This window comes from Coloeus monedula (assembly GCF_965178545.1).
Source record: "Coloeus monedula genome assembly, chromosome: 3".
Taxonomy (NCBI): Eukaryota; Metazoa; Chordata; class Aves; order Passeriformes; family Corvidae; genus Coloeus; species Coloeus monedula.
Genome location: NC_138783.1, coordinates 18,966,625 through 18,983,215, shown reverse-complemented (window position 1 = coordinate 18,983,215; position 16,591 = coordinate 18,966,625). Strand labels below are relative to the sequence as shown.

Below are 16,591 nucleotides of genomic sequence, written 5' to 3'. Positions count from 1 at the left end.
TTGTTTCTATATAAACAGCTCTTGTGGTTGTGAGCATAGTTCTCAATCCTGCAAGAAGCAAATGTGCTTTGGTTGTTAGTTTGGCTGTAGGCGGTAAGTGAGAACCCTTTATCTTGTGAAAGGACAAATTTGAGATAATTTCTGGAAGCTTTCAGTGAGATGTCTGGAAATGTATTTTTCCAACTGGTAGATTTATATGCGTAATTAGAACAGTCAGAAAAGATAAAAGATGTTTGTAATCTAGGGAAGCTTATTACTGTATATCTCTTCATCTCTTTCTCCTTCTTTATACCTGAAGACATCCTGACTTTCGAGGTAGTCCAGGAAAAGACAGGACAGGGGATGCAGAATAGTTGTTAATATCATCATTGCCCAGCTTAAAATGAAAAATGTTTTTTAACTGCCTTCAAGAAGGTCAGGCTTCATAAGTTGCAGTACTGACTGGGTACACAAGTTTCTTCTGAGTCTACTTTGTTTTGGGACCTTTTTCTAAAGATGAGAAACAATTTTCTGCCCTCATCACAGGAAAAAGAAGCTCAGGAAAAGGCAATTCCTCAGATCATGAAGGATGCTGGAATGAAGAAATCTGGGCCTTTTCCACAAGTGGGAACAAAAAACTGAAAAAGACTAAGCCAAAGGAAGAGTTTGTTTTTGGGTAAGTTGTGGCTTAACTCTCTTTGATGTTTTAGTTAGGTCAGCCTAATATTTTAAAAGTGAGTCCTCCTCACTGCGGCTAAGTGAACTGCATCTACCACCCAAATAATCACAATTCCTAAAATTAAAAACCCTGTTGGACTGAGTCATGCTCTAAATACCTGTCTTTTATATAGCAAAGTAATTCCTTTGAGATCTTTCCTGGTTTACACCACTGTAAATGAATGATGTTATATGCTCAATTCTGAACAAACCACATAGTATTTACCTGCTCAAAAAGTGGTGAAGAGGGTTACTTACATTTTCAGAGTACTTTGCAAGCAGTATTTAAAGTTCTGTGTAGGTGTTCAGTCATCATAAACCAAATTAGACTAGAAAGAACAGATCTCTTTGCCCGCTTGGAGAGATTGCTTACAGAGGAATAGTAAACAATGTTCTTATATTGGCAAATAATTATGATAAATATGTCATTTTTCCATTGTAGAGAAAAGATATTCAAACTGTTTATGTCCACCATGAGGAAATTCAATCTATCTTAAAAACAATTAATGAGTATAGATGCATCAAAATTTAGCAAGGCTGTACAGAATTACTTTTCTAGTATACAAGTAATGATTTTTGTCAGAGTATTACAGATTTATTTAGCTGCAAGTGCAGTAGTTAAATCTGGGTAGCCATTCATATTTGCAAATTCTTGCAGATGGGAAAATGAATTTAAAAGGGGGAGTTTTTCCATATTTCTTGCTTAAAATTACAGTGTGTTTGGTTTTGCAGGTTTGCAGTAACCCTTTTTATAACCTAGTCTATGTGACATCTAGTTGCAGCTCATTTTCAGCAAAGATACTAAATCAGTGGGAATCCCCAAGTCTTGTTTATGGGATAGTCAAGAAAAATTAGTCAAGAAAAAATGGACCACTTTGTATTTTTAGAGCTTTGTATAAATTTTGGAAATATTTTTGAGTTTAAGTTTGAAGACTACAGCTTTTCACACATAATGGTGGGAAAGCTGATCACATCTTGCAGCATAGAAAAAAAGTAGTTGTAAATTATTTATTCAAAGTAGCTAGGAAAATTGTCTAAATCATTCATTCAGCACTGTTCTACCCTTATTAGCTGGCTGGATGAGGAAATGCATATTTTCCAATCTCTCATCTTTATTCAGTTGCATCATTAATGAATATTATTTAGTGAACTCTGTAAAGGCAGAATTAAGAATGTGTGAAGCACAGGTGCTGGAGAAGGTATCCAGTATCCCTGCTCATTGTATTACCTCATCTTCTGGCTGCTTGGAGAGCCGGTTTTACCTCTACCTGCTCTGCTTAACTCCCTCTGCTCCCTTCAGCATCACATTTCAGCCTCATTTTGTATGTGTTGGTGAAGGGGTGAGGACACCCCTTCAGAATTATGTCATTTTCCCTGTGTCCCCTTACCTTCCCCATCAGTAGCTGCCTGCCTTTCCCTGAGGGTCGAGGTCAGATCTGCTTTCCCCATGTACAGCCAACTCCTTTGCCAAGCAGTGCTCTACCTGCATGTATCTCCTGGCAGGACTAGGCTCTGCAGCATGAACACCTCAGCTCAGCTACATGTGTCTAACCAGGCTTCTGAGAGCCTCTGAAAATTCATGACAGTGTGGATGGTTTTTATTTTTTTAAATAATTAATCGCTGACGTAGAGATGGCAGCACTCCCCAGTGCCTGCATGTCACGAAAGTTATAAATTACTAGCCAGGATGGCAGCTCATCTACTGTCAAATGAGGTGGGGCCTTCCCAGTTAGAGCTGCAGCCCCTCACATGCCCTCGGGGCAGGAGATGAGGCAGGTGGGAACAGGCAGTGGGAGAGGAGCTGAGTCAGAGGATGGCATTGCATGACAGCTGTCAGAGCAGAAAATTGGATGGTTTTGTGGTTGTCAGGGAACATCCATGTGGAAGAGATAAAGGTAGCAGTACCAAGCACTACTGATGTCAGATACCTTTGTGATTTAACACCAAAATAAAACGTGTGTACACAAACAAACAAACAAACCCCACCATGCACCTGGTCTGCAAAGAGCCAGGGCTGTATTTTAAGATGGAAAACTGCTTACTGAGAGAAGTAATAATTACAGAGATAAAATGAGGTATCATTCTGTGTACCAAAGCTTTCAGAATGCAGTTTGTTTGAAGTGCTGCTTCAGAAAGCAGAGAGAAGCACCATGTTTCTTGTGATATTTCCAAGTGTATAAGGGTCATCCTTCCAACAGTTACGCCAACTTCTGTCAAGCTGAGGTTTTTCATAGCAAGGAGAATTAAAAACAAGTAGAAAATGTCATTGTTCCCCCACCACTGACAGTGCTATTTATAACCTGCCTAGCTGTGTGCACTGCCTTTTACTAAAACAGTTCCTACTTATACTCCTGCCTGGCTGGAAAAATTTGCAGGAACAGAGTGCTTATGCAAGCCAGTGTAGACATTACAGCCAGAAATGCTGTGCCATCATCTTCGAGTGCTTTGTTTTCTTCTGGCTGTTAGGAACAATCATACCTTGTCTGTGGATTTCTTGAGTTGTAGTTAATCTGCTGACAGTCATTCAGGTTGAGCTGAAGTATGAGGCGCACTGGGTTTCATGAAAGCATAAGCTAGTTGCATTTTTCATCTCACAGCAAATAAAATATGAGGGGAGAAAATCTAATCACCCAGAACAAATACAAAACTAATTTCCACCCCAAAGCTTCATGTTTCAGAATATGCACAGAAGATTGATTAGTTTGACATTCTTCTTCTGGTTTGAAATGCTGTTTTCATTCTGGTGTAAGAACTTCTATGTGAAGTTATTTTATTGGTTTATTTACTGGTTTTACTGTCTTTATTCATTCCCCCCACAGAACAGACAAATCTCTTGTATGAATTTGTGCAGCAAACAGAGCTAAATGTCACCAGTATGACATTGATTATTTTTTTTCTAATTTTAACATATGCTACTAAGGTAATCAATTTGTACTGTTACAAATGCAGAAGCAGAAATGTACATTCTCATTCCAAAGTTAATATATACTGGTTTGCTGTTTACAGTGTGTGCACTTAAATGTTTTTCCTCACTGTGTAGAAGGGTGTGTGTGTACACACGCACACTCTTAAACAGTATCGTTTTTTCTCCTGACAGAGTTACATTTAATTTGAATGGTTTTGTTTCCCATTTAGCTTAGCAAAATTGGAAGAAGAATTTGCAAAGAAATTCAACAGCCTCCCTCAATACAGTCCTATTACCTTTGACAGGAAAAATTCAGCTGTTTCGAGGAAAAAGCGAAAGGTTGGAAGCGGCTCATGTGAACTACCAAAATCCAACAAAGGTAAATTGCCATGTGCAGTACATTCTTAAACAACAGCAGTGCTGTGACAAGCTCAGGAATTTATACATCCTTACTTTACTGTTACCTGTGAAAAGTCTGAAGTCAAAGAAGAAATTTCCTAGCACTGAAGTTAGTTGGTTCTCACCTGGATTATTTTTCAGGCTGTACTCCTGATTCCTGATTTTAATGATAAGTAGAACTGGGTAGAGTTTGTACATGAAATGTATTTCTGTAGCAAAAAAGTTTTCCAAAAACATGAATATTTGTGAGGTAAGTGAATTTGACAAGCTTTCCCAGGAGAAAATGGGGAAAAAAGGGCAGATGATCAAAGGTTGCATTTTGACATTTTTCTAAGCTTAGTTTTATGCCAGTTCTCATTTCACTGTAATTTTAGGATCTGTAAGTTAAAACATAAGATAACAGAGATGTCTGAATGAAACTTTTGTAATTTTTCTTCTATCAAGAATATAACTGTCGTAAGTTTTGAGCAAAAATGTCCTGATGCCATAAAAAGAAAGCTAGAGGATGTGAAAACCAATTCCATACCCAGCTCCATTGCTGAGGCTCCTGGAGGGAGAAACTCATGACACGTTTGGCTATTTCTTTATACAGACAACCTGTAACACAGAGGTGGTAGAGAAGTGACAATGTGGTAACGTAAAACTACTTTTATACTGGGGCAGAAATACTGATGCATACGTACAGTATAGAAGCATCACAAAATGAAGGCATGCTCTACCAGTAATTCCAGAAGACGAAAGGATGCTCAAGAGGATCCTCATCAGGCACAGCTTGCAATGTGAAGTTGGTTTCCTTTTCTGCAGCAGTGGTAGTTCCACTGACTGACAGGTTTTAAGATCTAATGCGGCTGTTTTAGCCAGGTGACCCTGGATTAGATCTATGCCTTTTGAATGCTTCACAAATAATCACATTAGAGTGTGCAGGATTGAGCAGCTGTTCTTTTCTAGTGCATGCCAATTTTGGTATTGATTTCTGTAATTAGATGTGGAACAGCCACTTTGCAAAATTAGACTTGTGCTCATACCGAGCTACTTCTAAATTTCAGCTGCCTTTAATTTTGTTTTATGTATGTATTTGACAGAACTTCTTAAATGAGCATGAATGAATTGCTTTACAGTATGATAACACACTGGTTAATTAAGCAACATCTGTTCGGAAGAAAATCTCCTCAACTACAGTGATCTAGCAATTGAAGTTGGAGTAGCAGCTCATTGGGTTTCTCGCTGCCTGTTCGTATTTACCTGTTCAAGTGTTTGTATGTTTTAAAGTTCTGCAGGCCCTGTGTTGTTTGGGAATGGTGGACTAGAATTCTGCCTCAAGCCAGGTAGCCCAGAACTGCATTCTGCTTTTGGGTGGGCTCATACAGGAGAGTTTAATTTTTTATCTTTGATAGCATCACTTACAGAGCTTTGGAATATATTCGGCCTTGTCTCAAGGGAAGGTCAAAAACATAACTGCAGGCAGGTTACAAGCCTGATACGAGTAGTTTTGGTACAGCCCTGTGGGGACAGTCATGGAGCATTTGCCTCTGGCTGACAATAAGGGCTCTTTAAATTAAGCCAGCTGACTTTGCACTGAGCAGATGGTAAGCAGTCACATGAACTTTTCCACCAACTGAGCTGTGGGGTTGCAACAAGCAGCCCCAGGGCAGGAATATCTGATAGTAACTCTGCTCTTTCTGTAGTGAACATCTAACCACAGCCCCAAACTAAATCCAAACAGAGCTAGTGATACCTGCTCCTAATTCCAGCAAATGTTGAATTCACACACTTTAGCTGGGCAAGCTGACCGCTTGTGTCAGTCATTCCAACTCCCTGAAGAGCAAGGTTCAGTCAGCTCTTGAGAGGTACTTGAAAAACTTTCCAACAAACCATTTTTCTTCTGGAAAAAAAAGATTGCTAAAAAGTAAATATTTCATGGCAGCAGGTCAATTTTAAATGTGTTTTATTTTCTTAGGATGTGTCAAGTTAGGATGTGAGTTGTGGATTTGAAATGATCTGACCTAAAGTGCATACAAGCGGGCTTACTAGCTTAGTAAGGTTTGTTCCAGCTGAGCCAAACATTTATTAAGCTGAATCCTCAGTTTAATTTGTGATGCACTGACAGGCTATTGAGCCTCATCATGCTCTTGGCCTATGAAGTGTGAGGAGTATAAAGACTCCTAGAGAACCCTGGCCTCCAAGAGCATAGCATGGGCAGGCATGTGTGCTCGGCTACTGCAGGTATTGCAAGAAATGAAACTGGCATATCATGCAAAGTAATAGAGCTTGGTTTGGAATGGTTTTGGGTTTTTTGAATTGTCCTGGTTTTTTACACCTTCAGAATTAAACAACAGTAGCATCTTATGCAATGTGATGAGCATGAGCCATGAAGGGTCAACAGCAATACAGTCTTATGGGCGTGACTGTGTTGGGATGTGGGAGACCTTAACTTTGCACTGCTCTGTGGTACTGTGTTGTGTGGAGTTGCTTCTGCTATGTGGCTTTTCCTTGGGTGTGTCTCTGTCAGGTAATTAGAAGAGATGTGCAGCACAAACAGTGTCTACAAGTGTTTGGGGCCTCTGGGTGTTTCCAAGTGATAATAATCAGTAGGGTTAGGTTTAGGTAAACACTCTTTGAAATGATGCCCTGATTTTTGAATAAGCATGTGCAGGATCATAAACTATCCACACATTTTCACTGAGCATGGATAACCACTTGATTTTTGAAGTCTACAGATCAGTGTCTACTAAACATGTAAAATTTAGAAAATATGTTGGAGTGTTGCACACTGAACCTTCCTCAGGATGTTAGGTGAATAAAAATGGAGAAATGTTTTTGTTTGTTGTGTTTAGGGTGTTTCTCTGCACCCCACCCCAACTGTAACTGTATGCTTTAATAAGTTATCTTTTGGAGTAAATGGTGCTGGATTGATTTTCTGTCAAATGTCATTAGCCTATGCCTGCAACAAGCTTGATATGCTGCCTAAGAACACACCCAGGTTTGTCAGGATGTTTTTCTACTCCTAGGCGAAGAATCAGTAGGGCAGTGGCCACTGACTACTTCTGTTGTGCTTGTCATTTCCAGTCCACACTTTAGCCAGTTCTTTCATATAAAAACACCTGAAGAACCCTGTAACACAAAAGCTGTTACAGATCCACATGTATGAAAAATAATTTGAACTTTTTCTTAAATGAGAGGCATTTTTTTTTTCCCCCAGAGTTTCCAAATTGTCTAAATTCTGCTCACACTGAAATTAATGAAGGTCTTTCTTCAATGGGAGCAGGACTAAATCAAGCCATAAAGCTTTGACAAAATTCACATCAAGCATTTTGAACTGGGAATGTGCATATACAATAATAATGTCACAAAATGGCTGAAGAATACAACTATACTGAATCTGTGCAGATGGCCTGCTCCAACATTTACTGGAGCTGTGACTGTTTCTTTTTTTTTGTCTTTCCAATGGCATATGTGCCAAAATATCCCACCACGCAGAAGTCAGCTGTCTGCAGTGAGTCACTAATCTGCTTGTATGCAAAAGTGAGCAACAGGCAGAGTCATTATTTCTGCCTTGTACTGTGAAGAAATGCTCACTTATACACCAAGTACTGCACTAAAGCTTTCGTTTTGGGAAGGCAAAGAGTGGAATGTACAATATAGTTTTATTTGGGGAGGAGATTGTCTACAGGGCTTTTTTTGTCTGTGGCCTCTAGGACTAGAAATAAAGCATCAGCTTAAAACAGATGCTGCTTTGTGGCATTCCCCTTGGTCTTAGATCTGGGGTTCTTTTTGGCTCGGTTCAAAGCATTCAGATGCTTGGAGATTGCATGCTGTAATTTTCCAAGGATCATGACCTAAAAATACAGCACCTTCCTCTGGGAGATGCAGAAATGCAGAGGCTGTGTATCCTGATTTTGTTAGGATCTTGTTGAAACGTCCTCTCTTTGATCAGATCCGTTAAAACAAGGACCTTTTGGGAGCAAAGGAGGCCTATCCCCAGAAATTTGGAGGAAATGCAGTTATGGTTCATTTTCTTGCCTGCTGCTTCCCCAAGCAGCTGCCACTGGCCATAGCAAGTATTCCCAGGAGGAGTCCCTGCTGTGCTCAGTGAGCACAATGGACAAGCCAGGGATTAAATCCTGTGGCAATTGCTGAAGTGCCAGGGAGAGGCAGAGCCATGTAGAATATTTCCAACAGTGCAAGATGAGCAGATGGCTGTGTAACAATAACAAGTAAACTAACAGTAAAAGGTTTTTTCGGCTTTCTATAGGAAATCACATCCAGGATCCATTGCCTAACAGCAAGACTTTTAGGTTAGTTTTTTCAGTCATGGATTGTCTCTGGATTGAATATTCACAAGTGGCATTTGTTCAAAGTCTTGGAATACTTGCCTGTTGTCCCCATGAAACAGGTCCAGCCCAGCCAGGCATCCTGTCAACTCCTGCACAGTGACTGTGCCTATGCTGGTAAGGCAGAGTGTGTGGATGAAGTTTCTCATGGAGTCAGAAGTTACATTCTCAGGTCCAAGTATGTTGACTTACTTAGGTATTAGCTGATGTTCTCTTTCAATGCATTTATGGCCAAAGGGTATTCTAAGTGTCACTGGGCACTGTCTCACAGGAGTAACAGCTAAAAGGGAAAGAAATAGGAAGTTTCCTTAGTGAAAGGCAGCTTTTCTTTTGGCCCCACCAAAGTCAACGTCCTTGGATTTTTCCGTCTGGGAAAGTGGCATGCCACAGAAAGAAGGCTGATGACAAAGGCCCCTTTGGATGGGGAAAAAAGAGATGTAAGACACAGGTTGCCTCCTCTGTGCAATGCTTGTCATCTTTCCCTGAGTTTCTAATCTCAGTTATTCTTAGAGTTGCTGACACTGGCTGATTGTCTGGGACAGTGATTGAAATGGTTTGTAAGCTGCAGATTGAGCTGTAGAAATTGAGATGGGGTGATATGTAATATGTTGTTTCTTCCAAGCACCTGCAAAAATCACTGATCTGCTAAGTAAAAAATAATAGTAAAAATGTCACAAGAATCACGTAGTTATGTGCCTCTCAGTCTTCTTGTGGAACTGGTGGGAAGACTTGTTTCTGTTAGTGTGGATGACATATTTGGGCTTAGTCTCAAGAAAAGCTCAGTTATTTCATTTAGGCTTTTGCTCGAGCTCTCTGAGCTTTTTCATTCCTTTTATTACATTTTTATTGCACTGACACTAGACTAGTTCTCTGTGATACTTGGGAAGCTGTTGTAACAACACTTCAGTAAGTTTGAGTGACTACGGACCCTTCTATTGTACTTTCTGGTATTTTCTATACAGATACTTGTTAAGCTGTTCAGATTCAAGCTGGTGTTGCCTAAGATGATCTCTTGCTTGGACTTTTATTTGGTTTGTTGTTTGACTTCCAGAGTTTTGGAAGTTTATTAATCGTCTTCCAAAGTTTTGAATTTTTTTCCATATTAAAAAAGAAGTAGCAGTGAGCCACAAAGCCAACATGTGTCAAGATGTTAGGGTTTCTATGCCTGCCTCTGGCTGGATTTTAGCTTTCTCTCAGTAGTGTTCAGTATTGATCAGACAGCCTAGTGTCTGTGAATGGCCTTCACCTCATAAGACTAAATACTTCTTCCATGTGCTACACACTTTACTCCTCCTTTCCTCACATATGGAGTCTGAGATGGCAAATTGCAGATGTGTAATGTAGACGTACCCTGATTGCACATTTCTGTATGGTTGCAGTTGTGTCCCACTAGCCAATGTATGTGTCTGGTTCCTTTTAAGGATGAGGAGGAGTGAAAAGGCCAGTATTTGTGGTGGGTAGAATCATCTTCCAGGTGAGATGGAGATGGGAAGGACACCCTCTTGTTAGTTTGTAAGTCGTCTTGTCAGATGCACAGCATCTCGTTTTTGTTTGGGCTGGTCTGTTCTGAGCTGGCCTGAAGACTTGCTTCTCCACTGTGTCTTTGGACATGAGATTTTGAAGTGGAGTTTCTGTAAAATCCCTAAAAATGGCTTTTCAGTGTGGAGATTATGCATCTCTTACACCTGTGTTGCTGTTATATCACTGACAGTTCCCCTTATGAGGCAAAGACTGACTTCTTGATGACCTCTGATAGTGGCATATTTTGTGGTCCAGTGTCACACAAGACGTCTTCTGACTGCTGCTAGTAAAGACTCTGCTGGTAAAGTGGGAATGATACCATGAGCTGGACATAGCCTCATCTTCCTTCTCTGGGAGCTTTTACTTTTCCACTTACTATATCTCATCTCTGGTCACCAGAAAGTCAGTGATAGCTCTTGCATCTTGTGGTGGGTTGGCCCTGGCTGGTAGGTAAATTCCCACCCTGTTGCTCGCTCCCACAGTGGGATGTGGGAGAGAAGAAGAAGGGCAAAAGCAAGGAAAAATACTTCCTGGGTCAAAATGAAGACGGTTTCCTAAGTTGGAGGGAGGGAACAAGTAATGCAAAAGGCAGCACTCATCACTAACAAACTGATGCCCAGCCAGTACCCGAGCAATGGACAACTTAAAAAAAGATTTCCCCAGTTTTGTGCTGAGTATGGTGTGAAATACCTCCTGGCCAGTGTGCGTCAGCTGTCCCAACTGTGTCCCCTCCCAACCTCTTGGAACACCCTCAGCCTACTTGCTGGGGTGCTAGAGTGAGAAAGAGAGATCTTGATGCTGTGTAAACAGTGCTCAGCAGTAACTAAACCATTGGTGTGTTACCAGCACTGTTTTGGTCACTGATCTAAAACACAGCACTATCCAGGCTGCTATGAGTAAAGTTTACTCCCTGCCAGCCCTGATATACGTGCAAAAGAGAGTATATCTTTAAACAAGCAAGAAACCCCCGTGTTTTGTTGTATGGCTAAGCTTTCGCAAGGGCTTTGTTCCCTAAAATGCATTGTATGCACTTAAACACTGGGAGGTGGTGGGTTGAAGTACCGCTTGCTAATAGCCTCCAGAGTCCCCTCTGGCAGAAGGTCAGGTTTTGTGCTTCCCTGTGAAATGGCAACTTGTATTATAGGAAGGGGAGGTTGTACAGTACATACTGTGACTGTTGCACTCTTTTTCAAGGTTCTAATTGAAAGTATGTATTATTAATGTTGTCTGTAGGTTCATTCCAGTCTCAGAAAAAGAACTTGTTCCACAAAATTGTCAGCAAATTTAAGCACAGAAAGAAGCTTAATGTTCCGGACACAGGTACTGGTGCATTGCTTAATTAAGGTTTTCGGCTGCCTTCTTTCTCAGTTCAGTCTTGGGGAAATGCTTCTAGACAGAGACAGCTCAGCTCTCTAGTCTTTGATCGCTTTGGCTCCTTACTTCCCCTGTCTGCTGTGATTCCATTGCCTCCTGGCTCCAGTTGATACTACCTTACTCCAGTATGATGCTGTTTTCTTTTTACTTGGCATCTCCCTTTAATTAGTTTCCCTGCTCCAGGTGCCATGCAGCAGAGCTGACAAAGCAAAGGCAGTTCTGCAGTTGGCCCTGAAAACTTTATCTTCCACAGGTCATAGCTATGTTATCCTTTGGTTGTCCTTATCTGCATCCTTCTGTATCAGTGACCATATTATTTTGCCAGAGCATTTATGCATGTCCCTATCTCCTGTTCCCTGTGATTTCTTGCCATCTGGAACTTTGCAGACTGCAGCTGGTCAAGGTGTAAGAGCCTGGTCAGGATGTAAGTGCTTGTTTCTGCACCAGATCTCAGAAATACCAGCCTCCAACCCTGCCTCTGTAGAAATCTTAACCAACTTTCTGTTTGCTTCATATTGAAAATACCTTCTGCAGTTTTTCAAGTTATGTTCTGGAGCTTCTCTGCCCGCTGTCCGCTGTTAGCTCTCCAAAGTCTTTTTCTTGTTACAGTGTTGTAATCCTGCATGCTACATACTCACAATCCTGAGGGGCATTTTCAAGTGTACAGTATGTACAGGATTATAGTTTAGCCTGCTTCCCTGGGCCCTTTTGTCATCATGTTGCCCACACTATTCAAGTCATGTCCAGGCTGTTCCTTAGCTGTTCCACAATGGTGTTCTCTTCTACATTCCTGTTGTGTAGAAGAGCCTCTCTGGTTTTCCTTACTTAACTCCATTAATTTTGTCTGGTTTTTCTCCCATCCGTGTTCATCTCCAAGATAATAAAATTGCTCTTCCCATCTCCAGTTTCCCCAGCTACTTTTATGGTTAATATCTTTCCCTAAGACTTGGCCATGTAATTTCCTCTCCTTTCCTGGTGCTGTGTTTTCTGTCTTCTGTGATGCACGTGCACTATTTACCCACATAGGCTCTGCCTGCTCTTCTGCATTCCCTGGTACAAATAATTTGAAATTACTTTGTCTTGTTCTTTTTGTACAACAAATATGTTGTGGGAGTTGCTTATGAGAAGTAACTATCTTGCTTCCATGTTCCATGTAAAAAAAGCATCATACATTAGCATTGCTTTTATTGGGTGTCATTCAGATTTTGTTCCTGAATTATTAATAGACCATGTAGACAAATTATTTTTAAAAATGGGTGTTTAAATTCTCCGGTGGGAAAATAAATAGAAAGTGTTTAGTAGATGATTAAGTAAAGAGTAAAAAATATAAATAGTTTAAAATCTACAGATAAAAATGTGGGTAAACAAAATGTCAAACCCTGCATTTGTTTAAAAGAAGCCAGCCTGTTTTGATGCAAAGTGAAGTGTGCACTATGATCAAAGATTCAAGCCTGGCAAGTGTTGAATACCTTGGATTTGTTCCAGCACAACACAGAGGCATGTCCTTGGAAGTTAAATGTTATGTGAATAATGTCATAGTGTCTAAACATTAAAGATGTGTCTGTGCATTTGGGGCAGAGCCAGCTTGCTAAGTTCCTCCCAAGACTACAGCAAGACATGAGGAACTTAGGAGCCTTACACAGCCCACATGTAATCATCAGAGGAAAGGCAATGGATGTCTGTATATTGGTGGGGAACTGCATTTTCCCCTGAATTACAGAGAGGAGAAAATCTGGGGTCTTGCCTACTCTGAAGTGTACCCTGTAGTGACTGAAAGCAAAGTGTTGATCAGCAAAGTGCAGTGTGGGCATGGCCTCAGTAGGTGCTGGGCAGCCTTGCCCTCATGTGCTGCCTACAGATCTTCATCCTCCATCCAGGAGTTCCTAGGCAACAGGCTCGAAACCGTGTGACTGAGCTGTCCCATATTCTGCAGCATTCAAGATGGGAATCCCAGAATCTTCATTTCAATTCGGATATTTATTTGAGCATTTTGTGAATCAAACAATAGATGAAAATTTTGACTCCTTTTTGTGGTTAGTCTATACTTCCGGTGAGTCACAAGTCTACATAATGTGCAGTTTTGGTTTTTATGAAGTTAATTTTGCAGTAAGAAGGAGCTTGAATGTTTTTATAGCTGCAGAGGAGACACCTGGAAGGATTGCTGTCAGCAGAGGTCATGCTGGCTTCATGTTTTGTCATCTTGAAAAGTGTGTGTGCCTGTGCACATCTCTGTTAGGAGAGAAAGAAAGTAAGTACAGTAAAGGCAGATTTAATGTGGTTGAGTTGTGTTGTCCCGTGTGTCTCTGGTATGAAAATCTGAGTGAATTTTGACCACACTGTACATGGCAGCACCAGCGCATGTCGCCATATTAGGAGTTTGCAGCAGTTCATAGAGCAGGATACAGCCCAGTAAAACACCAGTAAAATGCTGCAGAGAGCACACAGTAATGCAGTTGAATGTGTCAAGAGATACATCTTTTCCTTAGGAGGGCTGACAGAAGCACAGCTGGACCGGTGCCTGTCTCGGAAAGTTAACACTCATCTGAGAGTTGAATTTTTCTGCCACACCAAGGCTTTCTCATAGGAAGCAGTACTTAAAATACCAAGTCACAGTGATTGCCTCTTTGCAGGTACACTTAGTGAGCTGTGCTGAGGGCTCCTGCATGGTCTGTGTAGCAGCCAGCTGTAAACAGTGGCCTTGGCACAGGAGGGGGAGAAGAGAGGATGAACACATACACTGGTCTCAGCACCAGCTCATGTGTGAAGCAGCCCTGTCCCTGATTCTGCTCCTGCAGCAGCTCTCCCACACACATCAGGGCCCATCGTGTGGGGCCTGCAGCCCAGAGGGAGCCAGTAGCTCTGTGCCTTTGGCAACCATTCTGGCTGGAGGAGGGCTGGATCAGCATAGGCTCCTGCAGCAGAGCTTCCCACCCAGGCAGCTGTCTCATACACCTGGTTTGGCCATCTGCTGCTGTGTATCTCTGCTTGTTAGTCCACAGCCCTTGCTGCATCTCTGTGTGCTGCCTGACCCCAAAGAAGTATTGTAGCAGTGTCCTGTTGTCAGAAGAGCTGGAAATTCTGCCAGGTCAGTCTGTTTGGCATCACTTCCTTCATGAAGTGCTTCCCTAGGCACTGGTGACTTGAAGCTATGCTCTGGCTAGCTTTTCACTGTTTAACTTCATAAAGACTATTAAAGCATTACAGCCCACCTTTCCTCCTTGATACCAGCACGCTCACACTCACAGAGCGTTTGTTTTCCACTAAGTGTGGTTAAACTTCTGCAGCTGTGTCTCACAACAGGCATCATTAAAGAAAATCTTTTAAATCTGTGTTTTGTTGGGGTTTGGTCTGAAAAGCTGTGATGTGCTGAGTCAGTTCAATTGACTTCGTTTTTGTTGTTGACAGAGATGGGGGAAGTACGACTACAGGTCCTCTGCATGCCTGCAGAATAGGATGAACTGTCCATGCAAACCTTTACAAACCTAGCTGAGGAAACCATCTGGCATAGACCTCCAGATACATCTCTCTCAGAGTCATTCCTGCCACTCTGGTGTAGGCATGCCCAAAGGTCCACACCTTCATGCCATGTTCTCAACTCAGCTTGCAAAAATAGCCCAGTAGTTCTGCCCATGCCACTGTCGTGGAGAGCTGAGCATGCAACTACCTGTTGGCAGGACTGCACAGTAACTGCAGAACCTCTTATCATGTCTAGACAATGTTCCCCTGAAAATTAGCTGAGCTCCTCATGGGACAGCTCTTGAATGCAGGACAGTGTGGAAGCAGAATGGATGTCACACAGATTAAAGAAAACTACAGGGAATTAAACCTGGCAAGCCCTATCCTTCCTGCAGAACAAAACCGGGTCCTGATTTGGAGCATCTGTATGGATATACTTTTGTCACTTGAAACAGTGGGATGCTGTTCTTGAAGCAGGTGCAGGAGCACCTAGTTTAGATGTAGAGTTGTTGAAACATGGACTCCTTTCTCCTCTAGAAGTCAGTGCAAAGGGTCTTGTGAGTGAAGATTTTGTGTGATTTCCTCCAAGTTAAGTTTTATGTCTGCTTGAATAATAACTCTGTAAAGAAAGCAGTGAAATGATTTCTAAACCCAGTGTCCACTAAGACTTCTAGAGAAGAGGATGCTCTTCCCTTCTGCATTCACTCTGCACCCACACACAAAATACTCATTGTTTACCTTCAATCCTTCCTTCTTCAAGACTGTATGGCAGCAATGTTATGGTGAAGTGATAAAGAGCTTATTTTAGAGCTAGAGGAGAAAAGGAAGGTAGACAACTTCCAAGTCTTATTTCAAGGATTAAAAAAAACCTTGGAGAGGGAATATAAAACAATATAAAAACATGGAGAGGGAATATACTTACTGCATCTGAGTTTTTACAGCTGCCTTCTGCTATTTCTTAGTCAAACATGTCAACATCATACGCTCCTTATGTCTCAAGCTATTGCCTATTTTACCTTTCAAGGTTTTTGTTTCTCTTTATTTTTTTCTCGTACAATATGAGAAAGAAAAATGTAAAAGGGAACCCTCAGCTGTACTGATCAATCAGTTTAATTTCTAGTGACCTGACACACAACACACATAATTAAATGCATACCAAATCAAGTTTCTTTTAATTGTATGTTGTTCATTGTTTGAAATCGTCTTAATTTTTTTATTAAACGTAAAAAATGAGCTGTAGTACTAAGAATAAAACCATTATAAACTCAATCAAGCTAGAATTAGACAGCAGTGTCAAAGTGCTAATTAGAGCAAATCAGAATTAACAAATAGTGTTGGACTACAACCAGACCATTACATTAAAATATAATCAACGCATATGAATTCCCAAATAAGAAATCTAGAGAGAAAGCTGCCTATTTAATTATACATTCCAATTAAGATCCTGATCTCAATGCACGAAGCTTATCCAAACATCACACTGTTGGCCCAGTTGCATTAATTGAAAGTCACATTTGCAGTCATTGGTGCTTCTACTTAATTGCACTGTTACAGGGTCGATCTTGTCCTGTGCTTTCTCTTGTGCTCTTTACAAAACATCAGTTCTACAGCAAAGCTCTGCTCTGGAAAGGTTGGGAGCTAGAGCTAAGCACTTAGAAATGCTAATTGAAGCTGTGTGCCTTTTTTCCAAATAAAGAGCCTGCACAAGTTCGCAAATGTTGTACAAGAGAACATAGATGAATTAAGATCATAAAAAACCTAAAGTTTGGAATGTTTCAAATGTTGTTACATGTTCATACTAGATCTGATTTTATTCTTACACAATAAAACATTAAAAGGTCCTTCCCGTTAAAACAGAAGAGCAAAGGGCAACTGCTAACAAGATAAAATGTGTTACAGCTGTTCTCTT

The 16,591-nt window shown here is 41.1% G+C and overlaps 1 protein-coding gene across 6 annotated transcripts in view; it reads left to right on the top strand.

Moving 5' to 3' along the window:
• The window catches only part of BBX (BBX high mobility group box domain containing), a 140,598-nt gene that overhangs the window by 112,395 nt on the left and 11,612 nt on the right, over positions 1 to 16,591 (top strand). For 5 of the 6 annotated variants that reach the window (XM_082277967.1, XM_082277966.1, XM_082277963.1 and 2 more), the window contains 2 exons: positions 526 to 655; positions 3,832 to 3,980. In XM_082277967.1, the coding sequence (XP_082134093.1) occupies positions 526 to 655; positions 3,832 to 3,980 (279 nt within the window). The remainder of the gene's footprint in view (positions 1 to 525; positions 656 to 3,831; positions 3,981 to 16,591) is intronic. The other variant, XM_082277965.1, reaches the window with a different exon arrangement.